At 37.5% G+C, this 19,456-nt stretch overlaps 1 protein-coding gene across 3 annotated transcripts in view; it reads right to left on the reverse strand.

Annotated features, from left to right (window-relative positions):
- The window catches only part of BRINP3 (BMP/retinoic acid inducible neural specific 3), a 415,839-nt gene that overhangs the window by 185,963 nt on the left and 210,420 nt on the right, over window positions 1-19,456 (reverse strand). For all 3 annotated transcript variants that reach the window (XM_007528705.2, XM_016190641.2, XM_060178474.1), the window contains one exon: window positions 402-592. In XM_007528705.2, coding sequence (XP_007528767.1) covers window positions 402-592 — 191 coding nt within the window. The remainder of the gene's footprint in view (window positions 1-401; window positions 593-19,456) is intronic.

Here is a 19,456-nt window from a genome sequence, read left to right on the forward strand (position 1 = left end):
TGGTTATTATGAATAGAGACAGGAGTGAACATGAGAAGGAAGTGGGAGATAGAGAAGGAGGCGGAACAGAAAGATACCTACTATACCACTCCTAAAGCTTTCCCCTTACAGTGGGGCCTGGGGGCTTGAATCAGGGTCCTTGTGCACTGTAACATAGAGGCTGTACCAGGTAGGCCACCATCAGGCCCCAGGTAGTTTTAAAAGCATTTCATAATGCAAAACAAAAGAAAATGGTAGAATAGTTTACAACACAGCTGTTGAAATGTGTGAGACATACAAAACTATAGAAATGAATTGTAGAGATAAGACAGGTAATTATCAAGGTATTATCAGTTGTTTTTTTATTTTTGTTGTTTGGACTTGGGTTATGGGGATGTTATAACTCATGAATTCAGTCATACCTTGATGGCAGTGGATGCAATCTGAATGTGGTGAAGTCGTCGAAGGGTGCTGTCCCTGTCAATGAAATAGGAGGCAGCTAGTTGATGCAGAGTTTCCAGAGTGACCGAAGAGCTATTGGTGCTGGACTCGCTTCCTTCTGCTCTTCTGCTCAGCTTCCGCTTGTCCACAAAAATTGTGAGTGACTCCTCTCCTGTATTAATAATATTTGCAAATTATTCCATGTCCCTTTTAAATTATTCCATTTAAAATTGGTAAAACCTAATCGCAGTGATGACGCTGAGATCATAGACACAATGAGATAGAAAAGTGATAAACAACGAACGCATAGGCAGTTTTTATGGTTGTTCCCTTGCTGCTGAATATATCCTGTGTGGCTAGGATGTGGATGGCCCTAAATATTTAGCTGCTGCATACTGAATACATGGCTACATCTCCCTACATTTTAGTAACTTCTTTTCTCTAATTTAACTTACCTAGAATTCATTTGGGTATAAGTGTAATAATAAATGAAACCATGTAAACTGAAAATACATGGGTTGCAGAATATAAAACTGTTTGCCCAGAAATATCTACCAAAGATTCATATGGCATGATCAACTATATTACTAAGAGCAATTTTAAGTTATACTTTTCAAGTGAAGAGAATACATATGCATATATAATTATGTAGATATGTTTGTGTTCCATCCAAGACCAACATGTATCAAAGCAGAACATTGATGACTTTGAATTAATTAAATAATCAAGGAAGAATGAATGACGTCTGGATTATCTTCCTTTCTCCTGAAAAGCATGACCTTCCTTCCTTTCTTTCTCCCCATTTCTTTCCATCTCCCATACTCTCTTTTTCTGATAAAGGCAGAAATAGAAAGGGAGAGAGGTGTGGGGGGCTGACGCTCTAACCCACCACATGTGTAGCTTCTCCTTGCAGGTGGGGACCAGGGGCTTGAACAAGTATGTCCTTTTCTTGATATTCCAAAGTCCTGAAACGTGTTTTCTGATGCCCTTTTTCTGTTTATCCCAAGAGCAAGCAGTGAATCTCTACATGAAAGGTACCCTCCCTATGAGAGATGGAGAGACACTCTAATTGTCAAAGATAGAAAGGGATGGTGCTATACACAATCTCAGCTTAGCTTACTAAATTAATGATCTCATACTGTTTGTTGTTGTTCTTGTTTTAAGATTTTATTTATTTATTTTCATGAGAAAGGAGGAGAGAGAGAAAACACCAGACATCTCTCTGGTACATGTGCAATCAGGGATTGAACTCAGGACCTCATGCTTGAGAGCCCAGTGCTTCATCCACTGCACCACTTCCCAGACCACGAACTAATACTATTTGTTAAACTATGACCTGGTATTTTCTCTCTTGAGGATTTAACCAAAGGAATCAAAGAGCCTATCTGAAGAGATTTATGTACACTGATGTTCATAAAAGCACCATTTGTAACAGCTCAAACTTGAAAGCAACACAGATGAATGGCTAAGAAAGTTGTGGCATATACACACAATAGAATACTGTGCGGCTATTAAAAATTATGAAGTTGTCTCCTTTACATACCTTGGAAGGAATCTGAAAGTATCCTATTGAGTGAAATAAGCCAGAAAAAGAAGGGCAAGTAACAAATGATCTTATTCATAGGTGGAAGCTAAGGAGGACAGTAAGAGAAAATACAAGATGAAACTGGGACTGGGTGTGGTGTATTGCATTAAACCAAAGCCTTCTGAGAAAGGAAGATCTGGGACGGGATGGAGGAATTCTGTGATCATGGTTTATGATGGTAGGAAAGGACCTAAGATGTGGAATAATGTGTCTTGCTGATATCTATCGTGGTGAGATTAGAGATTGTACCTATGTGTCAATAACTGTATGTACACCATTAAACACTCCCCCCTCCACCAATAATGTGTGTGTGGGAAATATTGATAGAACCCAAAACTTTAAAAACAAAAATCTTATCCCAGTGTGCTCATTACTGATTTCCTACTTTTGTTTTATCCCTTTCATACAGACTGACTGTTGTGGTCACTTACTAGGTTCCATAATTTATGTACATAAAATGAAATTGACCTTTGCTCTTGCTAATCACTCATGTTGAGATCGCCAAAGGAACCAAAAGATGTGTATTAAATTCAGAGGTTTCTGATATATGTCATTTATATTTAAATATTGTGTCTTAATAAGTTTTGTGGAAATCACTGAATTCCATAGATGGGATAAATACTAGCAATGGATTCTTAAAGATTACATTTCAAGTATCCAGCAGTGTTCAGTGTCCCAATGTTGATAGAAAAATCAACATCATTAGGGGCTGGGTGGTGACACACCTGATTAAGTGTACTATTACAATGTGTAAGGACCTGGGTTCGAGCCCCCGGTCCCCACCTGCAGGGGGAAAGCTTTGCAAGTGGTGAAGCAGTGCTGCAGGTATCTCTCTGTATCTCTCCCTCTCTATCACCCCCTCCCTCTTGATTTCTGGCTGTCTCTATTCAATAAATAAAGAATAAAAAATATATTAAAAAATCAACATCATTTAAATTTAAAATTGAGAACTCTCCATCCTCAGACTTCCATATTCTTGGATATTCCTCTAGCATATAATTGTCAAATTTGATGCTTGTTCTTCTCCCAGGAACCCATGTGTGCCCTAAACCAGGTTCAATACCACCTGACACCCCTCTTTAATATTTTACAAGCCATTTTTTATTTGTGATTATCAGTGGTTTACAAGACTGTAAGATTACAGGATGTAGTTCCACACTGCATCTGTCGCCACAGTTTCCTAATTGTAATAGTATATGTATACTTCATGTCTAGCTTTTCTAGTTTCTGCTTTATGCTGAGTTATGCCATTAAAGAATCTCTAAAAGTTTTAGAATTTACACAAGGATACTCCACTTTAGATGTAGGCAACATCATGCCTGATACCAAAAGCAGACAGAAACACAACAAAAACAAAAAGAAAATTATAGATCAATAACTCTGCTGAATGTAGATACTAAGCTACATAACAAAATTCTAGGTAATCAGATACAGCAGCAGATTAAAAAAGATTGTACATCAAGACCAAGTGAAATCTATCCCAGGCATGCAAGGCTGGTTTAATAATCTATAAATCAATCACCTTTTTGTTTTTGCCACTGTTTCTGATGTATGACATTCTCACAGGAGTGAATTGTTATCTCATTGTTGTGTTTATTTGCAGTTCAATGACAATGATTTGGAGCATTTTTTTTTTCATATATCTCTTGACCTTTTGAATCTCTTCTTTGGTGAATATTTGGTTCATATCCTCTCCCCAATTTTGGATGGGATCATTTGATTTTTTTTCTTGCTGCGTTTGGTGAGCTCTTTATATATTTTGGTTATAAGCCTCATGTCTGATGTGTGGCATATAAAGATCTTCTCCCATTCTGTAAGGGGTCTCTCTCTGGGTGCTGAAGCTTTTCAATTCGATGGAGTCCTATTGGTTTATTTTGTTGTAGTCTTCCTTGCAATTGGACTTCTGTTATTGAAGATGCATGTAAAATTTAGGTAGAAAAGAGTTCCGCCAATATTTTCCTCTAAGTATTTGATAGTTTCTGGTCTAACATTCAAGTGCTTCATCCATTCGGATTTTACTTTTGTGTGTGATAAAATACTGTGGTTCAGTTTCATTCTTCTGCATGTTTCAATTCAATTTTCCCAATACCATTTGTCGAAGAAACTGACCTCTTTCCATGTAATAGTTTGGCCCCCTTTGTCAAAATTTAGATGTTCATAGATGTAGGAGCTTACTTCTGGGCTCTCTATACTATTCCACTAGTCAGTATGTCTATTTTTGTCCCAGTACTAGTTATTTTTTGGTTAAAATGGTTCTATAATATAGTTTGAGATCTGAGAGCATGATGCCTCCAGTTCTTTCTTTTTTTTCCAAAGTTGCTTTGGAAATTTTAGGTATTTTATGGTTCCAGATAAACTTCTGTAGCTTTTGTTCTAGTCTCTTTAAAAAAATTTGGTGGGACCCTGATGGGAATTGTATTATATTTGTATTTATCTCAGGGTAGAATATTCATTTTGATGATGTTAATACTTCCAGTGCACAAACACGGGGTATCTATCCACTTCTTGGTATCATTTTTTTTATTTCCTTGAATAGTGACTCATAATTTTCAGTATATAAATCTTTCCCTTCTTCTCTTAGGTTTATTTCTAAGTGTTTTTATTGTTTTTGCTGCTAAAGTGAATGGGACTGATTTCTGGATTTCTTCTTCTGACTTGGTGTTCATAAAAAGGAATACCACCTACTTTTGATATTAATTTTGCAGCCTGGAACCTTACTATATTGCTTGATAATTTCCAGGAACTTTCTGCTTTATTCTTTAGGTTTTTCTTTGCATACTATATTATCATCTGTAAATATTGATAGTTTAATTTCTTCTCTTCCAGTGTGTATTACTTTAATTCCTTTATCTTGCTTAATTGCTATGGCAAAGATATCTAGCACTATGTTGAACAGTAATGGTGATAATGGGCATCTCTGTCTAAGTGGAAGTGCATTCAGTTTCTCATCACTGAGTACGATGTTGGCAGTATACTTCTGGGATATGGACTCCACTAGATTTAGGAATTTTCCATCTATTCCAATTTTTATAGTGTTTTTACCATGAAAGAGTGTTGGATTTTGTCAAGACTCTTTTCTTTTTTTTTTTTTTTTTGCATCTGTTGAGATAATTATGTGGTTTTTGCTTTTTTTGTTATATTGATATGGTAAATCACATTTATTGATTTATAGATTATTAAACCAGCCTTGCATCCCTGGGATAAATTTCACTTGGTCTTGATGTACAATCTTTTTTAATCTGCTGCTGTATCTGATTACCTGTTGTTTTGTGTGGGTTATGTTGTTTTCGCCGGGCTGGCTTCACGGGCGGGTAACAGACGACCAGGGACTCATGGTTGAGCTGTAGGCAGTATCTCTATTCATGCAGGACGCAGCACAGTCTATACCAAACTAAGCTAAACTCAAGGTACTGTAAAACTCACAATGCTGTCTTTATATATACTTGCCAAGTAGGGTGGAAACAGGATGTGACATAGAGAGGGTGGAGAGAAAAGTGACTGGTGACAATCAGAGTGTGACAAGGAGAGGATCAGGGTGTGACAAGGAGAGGGGGTGGAGCAAAAACATATCATGAAACAGTGGGGAATTGAACCAATGCCCTGGAGGGAGGGTGGTGCTTGTTAACAGCGGTTATGTAAATAGAATGAAGTGGTTATGTAAATAGAATGCAGTGTTAAGCAAGGGGGATTTAAACCAAATGAAACAGAAGGGGTCTCATGCATACCAACAATTACCTAGAATTTTGTTATATAGCTTAGTATCTACATTCAGCAGAGTTATTGATCTATAATTTTCTTTTTGTTTTTGTTGTGTTTCTGTCTGCTTTTGGTATCAGGCATGATGTTGCCTACATCTAAAGTGGAGTATCCTTGTGTAAATTCTAAAACTTTTAGAGATTCTTTAATGGCATAACTCAGCATAAAGCAGAAACTAGAAAAGCTAGACATGAAGTATACATATACTATTCCAATTAGGAAACTGTGGTGACAGATGCAGTGTGGAACTACATCCTGTAATCTTACAGTCTTGTAAACCACTGATAATCACAAATAAAAAATGGCTTGTAAAATATTAAAGAGTTGCACCTGGTTTAGGGCACACATTGCCATGTGCAAGGGTCCAGGTTCAAGGCCAGTCTCCCTACTGGCAGGGGGAAATCTTCACAAATGATGAAGCAGAGGTGCAGGGGGTTCTCTTTATCTCTGTCTTGCCCTTTGTCATTTCTGTCTGTCTTACCAAATAAAAAAATAAAAAAATAAAAAAATGGCTGCTGGTAGTGGTGGGTTGGTTGTGTAGGCACTGAGCCCCAGCGATAACCATGATGGCAATAAAAATAAAATAAATTTAAAAGAGAAATAAAACTATAGCACATATTTCTCAAACCTAGATATATTTTGTGGAAGTAAAATACGCAATGATAGAGATCTAGACAAACCATATAATAAGGTATATCTCAAGGTAACTGTGAAGACTCATAATTATTAAAGAAGAAAACTAGTATTTTCTAGGATATAGATGACATTTACAAAAGACTTTGTTACAAATGAATATTAATGAGTCCAAATTAAAAAAAAAAAAAGCAAAATCAATAAGGAAGAGAAGTAAGGTGTCTTTGGATCTTGTGTTAAGGATGACCGTACTTTGGGCATGTCTCCAAGAAGTCAATTTTAGCAAGAATTCCGTGAAGTCACTTTAGAAAGAACTCCCATATTCTGGCTAACACATCACCTTAATCTCTGAGCAAATTCCAACCTTCCATTCTCTTTCTGCTCATATTTGATGGCTCTGGTCTGCCTGCAGCAAAGATCTTGTTAGGTAAGCTTAGTAAGAGTTGGCTCAGAAATTCTCCATCCACTGACCTCCAACTCTCCTCAATGACTTGAAAATGCCTACTTTCCTCCACTATGTCAAAATTGGTCTCAGTCTTTTTCCTTTACTGTAATACTTCCTTGTAGTAATCCCCTTTAACATTTTTTTTCAAAATAACGGTTATAATTCCACACTGTTCATACCACCTGAGTTCTGTGACCCCATCCCACCATTGAAACTGCATTAGCTCTTCCAAGATCACAGATATTTCTTTTCTTTTAATATTCCTTTGTTGCCCTTGTTGTTTTATTGTTGTAGTTACTGATGTTGTCGTTGTTGGATAGGACAGAGAGAAATGGAGAGAGGAGGGGGAGACCGAGAGGGGGAGAGAAAGAGAGACACCAGCAGACCTGCTTCACTGCCTGTGAAGCTACTCCACTGCAGGTGGGGAGCTGGGGGCTCAAACTGGGATCCTTATGCTGGTCCTTGTGCTTTGTGCTACCTGCACTTAACCCGCTGAGCTACAGCCCAACTCCCCACAGATATTATTTCTATAATTATGTGTCTTACTCTCTCTACATAATTTTTCTATGATCCTGCTATGTCTTCCATTTTAAATCACAACTACACCTATTACTACTTCCAAATACTTCCTTTTGCCCTCTTTTCTCTCTGGGTCCTGATGGAATTGAGTTTCAGAGCCCTATAGTCGTCATCTTCTAATTTTTCTCCCCTTCTGGGAGTATAGACCAACATTTGGGGGTGGGGTGGGGAGGATGCAGAAGGTAGGAAGTCTGGTTTCTGTAATTGCTTCTCTGCTGAACATGGGCTTTCGTAGATCAACCCATATCCTCAGCCTAGTTTTTTGTTTGGTAACAGACATGATTTTTTCCCCTAGTGGGATAGGGCTCTGGAGAGGTCAGGTTCCAGGACACATTGGTGTGATCATCTGTCCATGAAATTCAGAATGGAATCATAGTAGCATCTGCAACTTAGTGTCTGAAGGCAGTAAGTTATGACTACTGTAACACTCATTACAAATAGGATAATTTTGTTTGGAACATACTCATTTTCTGAAATAACATAAAATAAAATGGCTAGAAATTTTAAAAGGAATCCCAAGTGGAAAAAATATGTACTGTAGAATTTTTGAAAAATAGGATAATGAAAGAAAACTTACAAATTTTAATACTAAAATTCATATTAAATTAATATATTGAAAATAACATTCATCACAACCTAAGTGCTACCACTTAAAAGTGCTCAGGGGCATATCTGCAACATTCTACATGAATACTATGTGCAATATGAAAATATGTGATGTGAAAATGCCTTTGAGACCCTAACACTATATGAGATACGAGAAACTATAAAGGAAAATTAAAGCTAAAAAGACAAAATTTATATCAGTGAGTTTTTTAAAATATAAAAAAAAGAAGGGAGAGAGTAAACAAATTCAAAAGTGGTGTCTTTGGGCCAAAGAGACATTTCAGCCTAATAGAGCACCAAACTGCATGCCTGAGGGCCAAAAGACCACAGGTTCAATCCCTAGAACCACCTTATGGCAGAGCACAGCAGTGATTGGCTCTCTCTCTCCCACTACTCTGTTCCCTCTATTTCCTAGCAGAGAAACAGATAAATAAGTACACCTTTAAAAAATAATGATTTCTTTGAAGGGGATAAAAGGTAGGCAAATATATTAACAACTAATCAATTTACTTTTGTAAAAGTACAACATACAGAAAGGAAATATAAACCAGAGATTATTAGCAATTTTAAGAGATTCATTTTATGAAGCATTGTTTTGTAAGCAGTTTTTAAACAAGCTTAGGTGCCACTGAATACCTGCCTACCCCCCCCCCCCCACTCCAAATCAACAGACCTAAATGGCTTCACAGGGGAATTCTGGCAAAACATTAAACTTAAAATCAAACCAACAGGGCGGTGTAAGGATGCCGGCTCCCCACCTGCGGGTGTGGGGGGATGCTTCACAAGCAGCGAAGCAAGTCTGCAGGTGTCTGTCTTTCCCCCACACTCTGTCTCCCCTCCTCCCTCGATTTCTCTCTGTCCTATCCAACAACAATGATGGCAATAACAATAATGATAAACAAGGGCAACAAAAAGGAAAAAAAATAGCTTCCAGGAGCAGTGGATTCATAGTGCAGACACCAAGTCCCAGTGATAACTCTGGAGGAAAAAGAAAAAAGAAAAAAGGCGGGGGGGAGGAGATAGTTGAGCCCATAGAGAATAATCATACACACTTTCCCATATAGAGGACCTGAGATGGAACCCCAAAGACACAGGAGAACCGTGCAAAGGGGAAACCTCACAAGTAGTGGAGTGGTGCTGTGTCGCGGTGCTGTGTCGCGGTGCTGTGTTGGTTGAAAGTGCTTAGAATGTCTCCAGAGCACATGAAACAAAGGGAAACTTCTAAGTCTGTTGTTATAATTAAGTGTAATCTTAAAACAAATATGTGGAAAAGGTCGCTCATACAACAACTGATTATGTTTACAATTTATGAATACAAAAATGTAGAATTATAAAGCAATTATAAGTAATATCCCATAGTAAATCTTATTTATTTATTTATTTATTTATTTATTTATTTATTTATTTTGCCTCCAGGGTTTTTGCTGGGGTTCAGTGCCTGCACTATGAATCTACTGCTCCTGGAGGCCATTTTTCCCATTTTGTTGATCTTGTTGTATGTAGTCCTTATATAGCTGTTGTTATTGGATAGGACTGAGAGAAATGGAGAGAGGAGGGGAAGAAAGAGAGGGGGACAGAAAGATAGACACATAAACCTGCTTTACTGCTTGTGAAGTGACTCCCCTGCAGGTGGGGAGTCGGGGGCTTGAACCAGGATCCTTACTGTGGTCCTTGCACTTTTTGTTATGTGCGCTTAACTCACTGAGCTACTGCCCAGCCCCCCCCCAATTTTTTTATTGGAAGAGACAGCCAAAATTGAGAGAGGAGGGGGAAATAGGGAGAGAGACAGAGAGACACCTACAGCCCTGCTTCACCACTTGTGAAGCTTTCCCCCTGTAGGTGGGGACCAGGAGCTTGAACCTGGGTCCTTATGCAGTGTAATATGATCACGTAACCAGGTGAGCCACCGCCTGGCCCAACCCATAGTAAAATTTAAAACATATATCTCATGACCAAGTAGGAAAGTTCTAGAAATGAAAGGCAATATAAGGAGACAATTTAATTTACCGTGCAATTACATACAGAATAAAAAATAAGACTTCTACTAGTACCCCCAAATATAATTGATAAATATATGTAATGACGTGTCACAAGTTTTCAGTATATGAGGATAGTTTGTTCCATGACTTTTATTTGGAGTCTCACACATGCACAGTATTAACACTTCAGGCTACTTTTATTTAATTATTCAGATAAAGAGAAATAGAGCAAGAGAGAACAGACACAACAATAAAAGAACTGTCTTCTTTAAAATATTTTATTCACTTATTATTGGTAGAGATAGAAAGGGAGAGTGAAAGGACAACAGCAGCACTGCTTCACTAATTATGAAGCTGTCCATGGGTGGGGACCATGAGCTTGAACCTGCATCCTTACACACTTTAATGTCTGCACTTAACCAAGTATGCCACCGCCTGGCCCCTCAGTACAAGAATTCCCTTCAATGCCAGGGTGTCTCCATGTGATGCTGGGGCTTGAATATGGGTTGTATACAGTCATTTAAGGGATTGACCTCTTTTTCTTTCTTTTTTTCTTTCTTCCTTTCTTTCTCTCATTATTTTTCTCTCTCTTTCTTCCCCTGTCCCATTCTTCCTTTATTCCTTTTCACCACAGCATTACTCAGCTCTGGCTAATAGCACAGGGAACTGTGGGACAGAGTTTCAGTTGTGTAAAATAGTATAGCAAAGGCATATAAATCGAAAGGCCAATGGGACAGAAATGTTTATCAGCATAAGAATAGTTATGAAAATCCCTAAGAATTAAATAGTTATTTAATGGAGAAAGATTCTAATAAATGACGTGACAAATGGTTATTTGAAAAAAATACAAATACACTATTATGTAAGAAGAGATAATTGTTTTTTTCAAAATTAGATATGTGAAAATCTAACAAAACAAAGCCTTTCATATCATAAAAAAAAAACTAGGGTGAAAATATGAAGAGAAACATCACTAACTATCACTAAAAATCACAAAGCCAGGGCTAGGTGTGGCACCTGTTTGATCACACATGTCACCACGCACCAGCACCTGGTTTGCACGAGCAGCCGAGCAGCTCTGCAGATGTCTCTCTTTCTGTTTTCCTCTCTCACTCCACTCTCAGTTTCTCAAAAAAAAAAAAAGAAAGAAAGAAAGAAAGGAAAGAAGAAAGTAAGAAAACTTAAAAAAACTAAGGACCGACTAATGAGACTTCAAAAAAAACACATTTTCTTAGCCCAAAATCCACAAATGAGATTACTTTTGTATTGGGAAAGGATACTTTCAATTTACATAATGCTTAGAGGAGCTCCTTAATGTCAGGAAACTAAAAACAAGATTCAAGCAGAGAAAAGACTGAGGGGAAAATATTTCAGGTAAAAGTGGCCTATATATGTTTGAAATGAATGTAAGAGAAATCAAAATTTAAAATATAAATGTACCACTTTGCTAAAACTCAACATTTTGTTCATTCTGGCAAAGATGTTGGCAAACTATGAGGAGGTGGGCCATCTGAGGTGTTGCTGGTAGGAATTCAACATGATAATTGACTCAGCGGTCCTACTTTCATGATTCTATCTTAAAGAAGCATTCACTAAGATATGCAGAAATCACTGCACTTACATATTTGTAGTAATTACAATGATACAAGTGTCATGGTATGGTATACTAAATGATCTTTACAACTGTAGAGTAGAATAATCTCCTGCTCTAAATTCATTGATTCCTACTGTGGCACTAGCATTGTAACAAGTAGTACAAATGTAAGGCTGTAAAAGATTTTTAAGAAGGATACTGAGCTGCCATAGAAAGAAGCAGAGGTCATATTTTATAGAAGCCAGACCTTCCACCTTCTGCCTCCCACAATGACCTTGGGTCCATACTCCCAGAGCGATAAAGAAAAAAAAAGCTATCAGGGAAGGGGAAGGGAAACGGAGATCTGGTGGTGAGAATTGTGTGGAATTGTACCCCTCTTACCCTATGGTTTTGTCAATGTTTCCTTTTTATAAATAAATAAAAGAAGCAGAAGATGATTTCTGCACAGGAATTAGATCAAAGAAAAATGCAAATATATATTTATATAATGCAAACAGACACACACATATATATATATGTATATATATATACATATATATATATATATGGCAGGTAGTACTTTTTAACTGGGTATGTTATAAATATATGAATGCATTTCTTTTTATTTGAAAAACAACAGCAATGAGTTAAATAACAACGTCTATTCATATTGACCTGAAAGTATAAAGAGGAAATAAATGCCTGAAGGCTGACTCTGGAAGAAGGATTTCTTCAAATATACCTTGTCATAGTGTTTAAACATGGGGAAACTTTTAAAGGCTTTATTTATTTATAAAAATTAAAAGTGAATTAAATAGATCAGTCTCTAACATTAAAAACAAAAGCCGATGATACTAATTGTCTCTTGTTTATAAAAACAAGTAATAACTAAAAGACCATTTTTTGAATGTAAGTTTATTCTTGGAATCTATTCTTTATATACAGAAGTACAAAAAATCACCAAGTATAGCTCATTTGCATGTAAAAATATCAGTAGCATAGTGTGGTTTTTATACTCTATACAATAATGTACTGGTATGTGGAAATTTATTCTACAAGTTCCTATTTGAGACTTGTATCTGTTTGAAATTTTTGCTTTGAAATGAAAAGGTAATGGGAAGGAAGCTTACAACTCTTCAATTTCTCTCTGGTCTACCAAGTAAAATAAAAATAAAGAAAGGGAAAAATGGAGGCTAAGTGGTGGCTCACTGGGCTAAGTGCACATGGTACAAAGCACAAGGATCTGCAAGGATCCCAGATTGAGTGGTGAAGCAGGTCTGCAGGTGTCTTTGTCCATTTCTGTCTTGTCCTCTCATCCCAAATTATTTCTGTACGATCCAAAATAATAATAATAATAATAATAATTGGAAAAATGGTCGCAGAAACAGTGAATTTGTAGGGCAGGCACCAAGCCCCAGCAATAACCTTGGAGGCAAAAAAAAAAAAAAAAAAAAGGGGGGTCGGGTGGGAGCACTGCAGGTTAAGCACACATGGTACAAAGCACAAGGACTGGTTCAAGGATCCTGGTTCGAGCCCCCGACTCCCCACCTGCAGGGGAGTCACTTCACAAGTGGTGAAGCAGGTCTGCAGGTGTCTTATCTTTCTGTCCCCCTCTGTCTTGCCCTCCTCTCTCCATTTCTCTGTCCTTTCCAACAACAATGACATCAATAACAACAACAATAACCACAACAACGATAAAAAACAATAGGGGCAACAAAAAGGGAAAGAAGTAGCGTCCAGGTGCAGTGGATTCGTGGTGCAGGCACCAAGTCCCAGCAATAACCTTGGAGAAAGATGAAAAGAAGTATCTGCCAGGAGCTGTGGATTCATAGTGTTGGTGTGAAGCATAACTCAGGTGTACATAACAATAGCAGTAACAATAATAATAACAATAATACTATGCCATTTCTGAAACAGCATTTTCTTTAATTTAATGATAGTTTAAGGGCCAGGGAGATATCTTGGTGGGTATTAGAGTGTGGGGCATGCCTGTCTGTAGCCTCAGAGCTCCCAGGTGTAATCCCTGGCATCACCAACTGCCAGAATTAAGCTGCTTTTATGGGAAAAATAAACAGGCAAAGCAAACAAGCAAACAGACATAACCTGTCTTAGTGAAAGAGGCTCAAGAGCTTGGAACTGGACCAGAGAACTTTTGCTAGGCCAAAAATAATTATTTTAAGAAGGTACAAGGGAGGTCAGGTGGTGGTGAACGTGGTTGAACACCTATGTTACAATGAGCAAGGACCCGTGTTTGAGCCCCAGTCCCCACCTGCAGGGGAAAAGCTTTGCAAATGGAGAAGCAGAGCTGTAGGTGTCTCTCTCCCTCTCTAACACCCCCCCTTCCCTCTCAATTTATGGTTGTCTCTATCCAATCTAAAAAAAAAAAAGTGGGGGAGAGGAAAAAAAGAAAAAGGAGATGTAAGGTAAAAAGTGATAGAAGTCATTCAGGCCATGAGAACTGAAGACAGGCTTCTTGCCAGGGAACAGAATTAGTGACAATTCTGTCTAGTTATGGTTTAAGCTTCTCAAACAAACTGATTCTTTTTTAACCACTAATCTCAACTTTCTCTTGTATTTCCATAAACATCTATCTGTTCCTTCCTCATCAAAGGTTGTCTTGGGTTTCTCCTTGAATCTGTTTAAATGCACTGCAAATCATTGAGCTTAAATAAATATGTTCTGTCTTTTTAATTGCCTCCTTAATTTTCAGGTGGACAACTGGCATTAGTTTTTTTCTTAATAGGACCTCGGTTGGGTCATTTATCATGAAGAGAAGAAAAAAGATGGGGCTAGTTTATGCTTTAAGAGAGAATTAAAATTAACTTGGGTTAAGAACCTTTTGTACCCCTCTTACCCTATGGTTTTGTTAATTAATCCTTTCTTAAATAAAAAATAAATAAATAAAGAAAGAAAGAAAGAAAGAAAAAAAAAAAAGAACCTTTTGTGGGGGTCAGGGGTGGTGTACTGAGTTACTCATACATAGTGCCAAGCGCAAAGATCCCGGGTTGCGCCCTTGGCTCCCCACCTGTGTGGGTTGGGGGTCGCTTCACAAGTGGAGAAGCAGTGAAACAGGTCTGCAGGTCTCTTTCTCTCTCCCTATCTCCCCTCCCCTTTCAATTTTTGTCTGTCCTATATAAGAAAAAAAATTGCAATTGGTAGTAGTAGATTTGTAGAGCAGACACTGAGCCCCATCTAAAACTATGGAGACTAAATAAATAAAAGAACATTTTGGATGACCTAAGAGGTTCTCCTGCAATTCGAGCACCAAACTCTCGTGCATGAAGGCACAGGTTCCATCTCCAGTATCACCTCTGCTGGTTTTTCCCTCCTAAATAAATAAATTCCTCTCTTACATACAGAAGAATATTTTGCAAATGTTAGATTACCCCATGTTACAAGGGGATAATGACTGTGCTAGAGATCATTAGTTAAGAGAACCTCTCACTCTTGCAATGCAAGTGATAAAACAAATGTCACTAAATGTATAAGCAATCAGTACACATAGACAATAGGAAAATCAAATGAGGAAGCATTCTAAATTCTTATTTTTCTTTCTTTTTTTTTTCCATAAGGGTTATCACTGGGAGTAGGTGCCTTCACTACAAGTCCACCACTACCGGTAGCCATGTCTTATTCTTTTTTCTCTTTTGGAGAGGGAAAGAGAGACAGAGAGAAGTATATACATCTGGTGTATATACACAGCTCCACCTCTCTTGAAGTTTCCCAGTTTATGGAGCTTTGGAAGAGCTGTAAGTAGCTGTAAGTGTTCTTAGCATCTCCAGGCCTGAAAGACACAATATTGTACTCTCCACTACTTGAGAACATGCGACCGAATAACTCCTCTCTGGAGCCTGACAGGACACATATTATATGCACAATAAATGTTGATTTCCTTTTCCTCTCCATTTTTATTAGTGCCTCACAGTAAATGAGGAGGCTTTGCATTTTCATAAGTAAGAATTTCAGAGATATTGAATTTCACTACAGGAGCCCAAACTTAGTCAAAACTGTTTTCTAGTGGATCTTGTAATCAAGATATATATGACTATTAAGAATAGTAGTTGGTTATTCTTTCCAATAACTGGGCAAAGAGAAGCCATTCATAAAACGGTTCTTCTCTATAGTGCAACACTAATCCATGTATGCACAAACTCTCCCTGTAGTGAATTATGTGAGGTAGTTTCAGTCTGAAGTTTAAATTACCTTGGTTATGTATTTATTTTAAGAAAGTCTTGTTTTAAAACCTACTTACAACAGAAAAGAGAACTATTTGAGGTAGCCAGCTAGATTATGCTACTTTCAAGTTTTTTTTTTAATCACATATTATCAAATATCTTGGATATTCTACAGGGTCACTCAGCCTACATGGAAAGTAAACTGACTTCTCTAGGAGATCTGGTTTTACAAACTATATGTAACTACCATACTTTTGTGACATCTTATTTTCAGTCATAGAGATTTTTTTCAATCAGTTTTCAGAAATGTTACATTGTCAAATTTAATCATAAATATCCTCTCACTATTCACTTATAAAGATTCATCAGAATTCTATACTAATACCAGACAATATTCAGATTTGGAGACTGAGATGATAGTCAATCAACTAAAAAACTGTTTTGAAATGTAATTTTTATTCAGACTTTTCTAAAACCAGCTGTATCTCGTGGAATTTTTTGTAAAAAATTAAATGTGATTTTTGAAAATGATTCAACATTCTGAGTCTGTTAAAAAAGCAAAAAGGATTAATGACTGCAGAAACATGAAAAGATGTGATTATTTTACATAGAAATATGCAGCTGTGTCTTTTACAACTAAAATACTGTGGTATTTTATGGACATGAAGCTTTTGTGTTAAAAATCCTTTTATATAGAAAAAAAAGACAATAAAAAATAATGACTTGAATGTTATCTTGTGACTGGCTCTGAGGCTAGGGGCAGTTACATTTGAGAGGCTGTGGGACTCAGAGTTTTGTTCCTTTGCTGGCCTGATTTTCATGTCTTCTCCATGAGGAACAGAAATGTACAGAATCAACATACTATTATCCTTTCACTTGGGTTTTTCTCAGTTTTCATTCTCATGCATTCCACTTAGCAAGGACAGAGTTAATTTTCTATAAAAGTTAGAATAAAAATGCAACGGATAAGAGAATGAGTAAAAGGATCATAGGTTTAAATCAATAACAGTAATCTATGAACAGTTTATGAGTGAAAATCTTGAAGGGGTAGGTGGTAGTACACTAGGCTAAGCATACATAGCGTGACGCACATGCACTGGCGTAAGGATCCAGGTTTGAGCCCCTCACTCCCTCACAAGTGGAGAAACAGGTCTGCAGGTGTCTTTCTCTCCCCCTCTGTCTTCCCATCCTCTCTCGATTTCTCTGTCCTGTCCAGCAGCGGCAATGGCAATAATAACAATAATAACTGGGGCAAAAAAATTGGAAAAAATATCCTTCAGGAGCAGTGGATTCATAATGCAGGCACTGAGCCTCAGCAATAACCATAGAGGCAAAAAAACCCAAAACAATCTAGAACCTGGTATTGGGATAGAAAATACATAGCATAGCCAAATAACCTCTGATGTAGTTTGGGGAAGCATCATAAAAGAAAGCCTAACTCTTTGCTTTTATTATCTGCAGGAAGATAATTCCAAAGAGTATCCTTTTCACTTTGATTTCCAGAATAAGGAGATGCCCAGAGCATAACCAAAGCCAAAACATATATTAAGGAGACAGACACATTACAGTTAGAATCCACTGAGTTTTTCTGCTCTTCCTTTTTTTTTTTCTTTTTTTCATTTATTTCATTCCTTTTTACTGATAAAACATAACTCACTATTTGACTGGATATTTTTTTTTACTTTACCACCTAGGGGGAAATACAATTTTGTTAGATGTATTCCTGGCCATTCAACTTTATTTATGCGTTTATTAACTTATTAGGTAGAGACAGAGGCAGAAAGAGATCACAGCAATGAACCTTCCTTCAGTGTGTTCAGGTGAGGTTCAAACTTGGATCTCACATGGTGAAGGAGCACCTGTGTAATAATTCTAAGTGAGCTACTTGTCTGGCCTTAATTAAAGGTGTTCAGGACAAGTCTTATGAACACATACAACTTCAGGATGGGGATTACTGCAGGTTGAGGTCAATTTAGGTCCTGCAGTATCACTGGAACTTTTATCACTCCCTCTTAATTTCCTCACATTTTATTTAGTTGTACTTACTTCTCTGACTGTGCTTTCATTATTCAACCAGCTCAAGAAAATCAAGGGGTAGGGGGAAGTTATCCCTTCCTCAACCATTACTGGGAATGTCAGTTTCACATTTCTATTATTGCTATGATGATGATGATGATATTTTCACATATTCTGAATATTACCCATGCATGATTTCACAGTCCTTAGGTTTGTGGGGGGTAATTTAATTTAATTTTAAAAGAGTGCTGCTCAGTGTCTGGTTTACATTGGTGCTGAGTGTGGAACCTGGAACCTGGAGACTTAGACATGAAAGGCTTTTGCATTACCATTCATATCTCCCCAGTCTGTTGCTTTTTGCATACAGACAGGAAGCGAGAAAAGGCCAGAGTGGAAGGGCCACCACAACTCCAGAGATTTCCCAGGTGCTGTAGCACTCCCATCTTGTGGGTGCTGGGGTTCACGTTTGAGTTGCACACATGGCAAGTATGTGCTGTGCCTGTGAGATATCTCTCTGCCTCTGTCAACCTACTTGAAAGAACTGTAGATTGAGTAGAGACCCTTCTGACAGAAATAGCTATGAGAAACATGGTCTAAAGGTAATTGTTTTGAAGTTTGCTCTGATGCATCTTTTTACTCTATTTTTTGATGGTGTCCATGCACTGCAGTCTTGGAATATTTTCGTATGCTTTCTTTTAGAAATTACATTTAAATGTAATGCAAATGTATTTGTTGATTTTATATCTGTATTGGCAGGATTATTTGCTCACAATAAATACAGTTGTTGGTCCATGTGTAAAATTTCTCGGTTTTCTACAAATCACTGGGACCTCCAGCCTAGGTCCTCCTCCGCCATCAGCACCAGGATGTGAAAGTCCCCTGGAAAGTCACAGTCCGAACCCCAAACTTGTGTTTCCCCTTTCTGTCCTTATTTCTCAACCTCTTGTCAGGGATGGAGATCATCTCATATTCACCCTTCTCTTTCTGACTCATCTCACTTCACATGATTCCTTCAAGTTCCATCCAAGATGAGGTGAAAGTAATTCGTTATTCTTTTTATTATTATTATTATTTTTTTTCTGTTTTACTTGATAGGATGGAGAGAAATTGTGAGGGTATGGGTAGATAGAGGCGGAGAGAAAGATATACATGTGCAGAACTGCTTGACCACTTGGGAATCGATCCCCCTGCAGGTGGGGAGCCAGGGACTCAAACCGGGATCATTGCAAGGGTCCTTGCGCTTTATACTATGTGCGCTTAACCCACTGAGCTACTGCCATGCCCCCCCCCCAAAGTTCAGTTTTAACAGTATTTACTTTATTTTACTGATCATCATCTTTCCTTAGCTTAGCAGGTTTACAAGTATGCATTCTGATGATTTCTCTCTTTCCATTAATGAAGTTCTATAGAAAAAAAAAAGTGATTTAGAAAATTAAAAAAAAAAAACAGTAGGGGAAAAACATAAGAAAAATAGGCTTCTGATGCGAAGCAGACACAACTATATAAAGACAGAAGAAGAAAAAGACATGTTGGCTTATCACCAATTGGCATCTGTAAGATCTTTTGTGAAGGAAAAAACTAGCCTTCTATAGCTTTAGCAAAGAAACTTTTGTAAATGTTTTGTAAAGCACAGTAAAGGAAAGCAACTGGACTAATACTTTTTTGACATATGCTTTATTTTTATTTTTT

Source organism: Erinaceus europaeus, chromosome 19 (genome assembly GCF_950295315.1).
Source record: "Erinaceus europaeus chromosome 19, mEriEur2.1, whole genome shotgun sequence".
NCBI lineage: Eukaryota > Metazoa > Chordata > Mammalia > Eulipotyphla > Erinaceidae > Erinaceus > Erinaceus europaeus.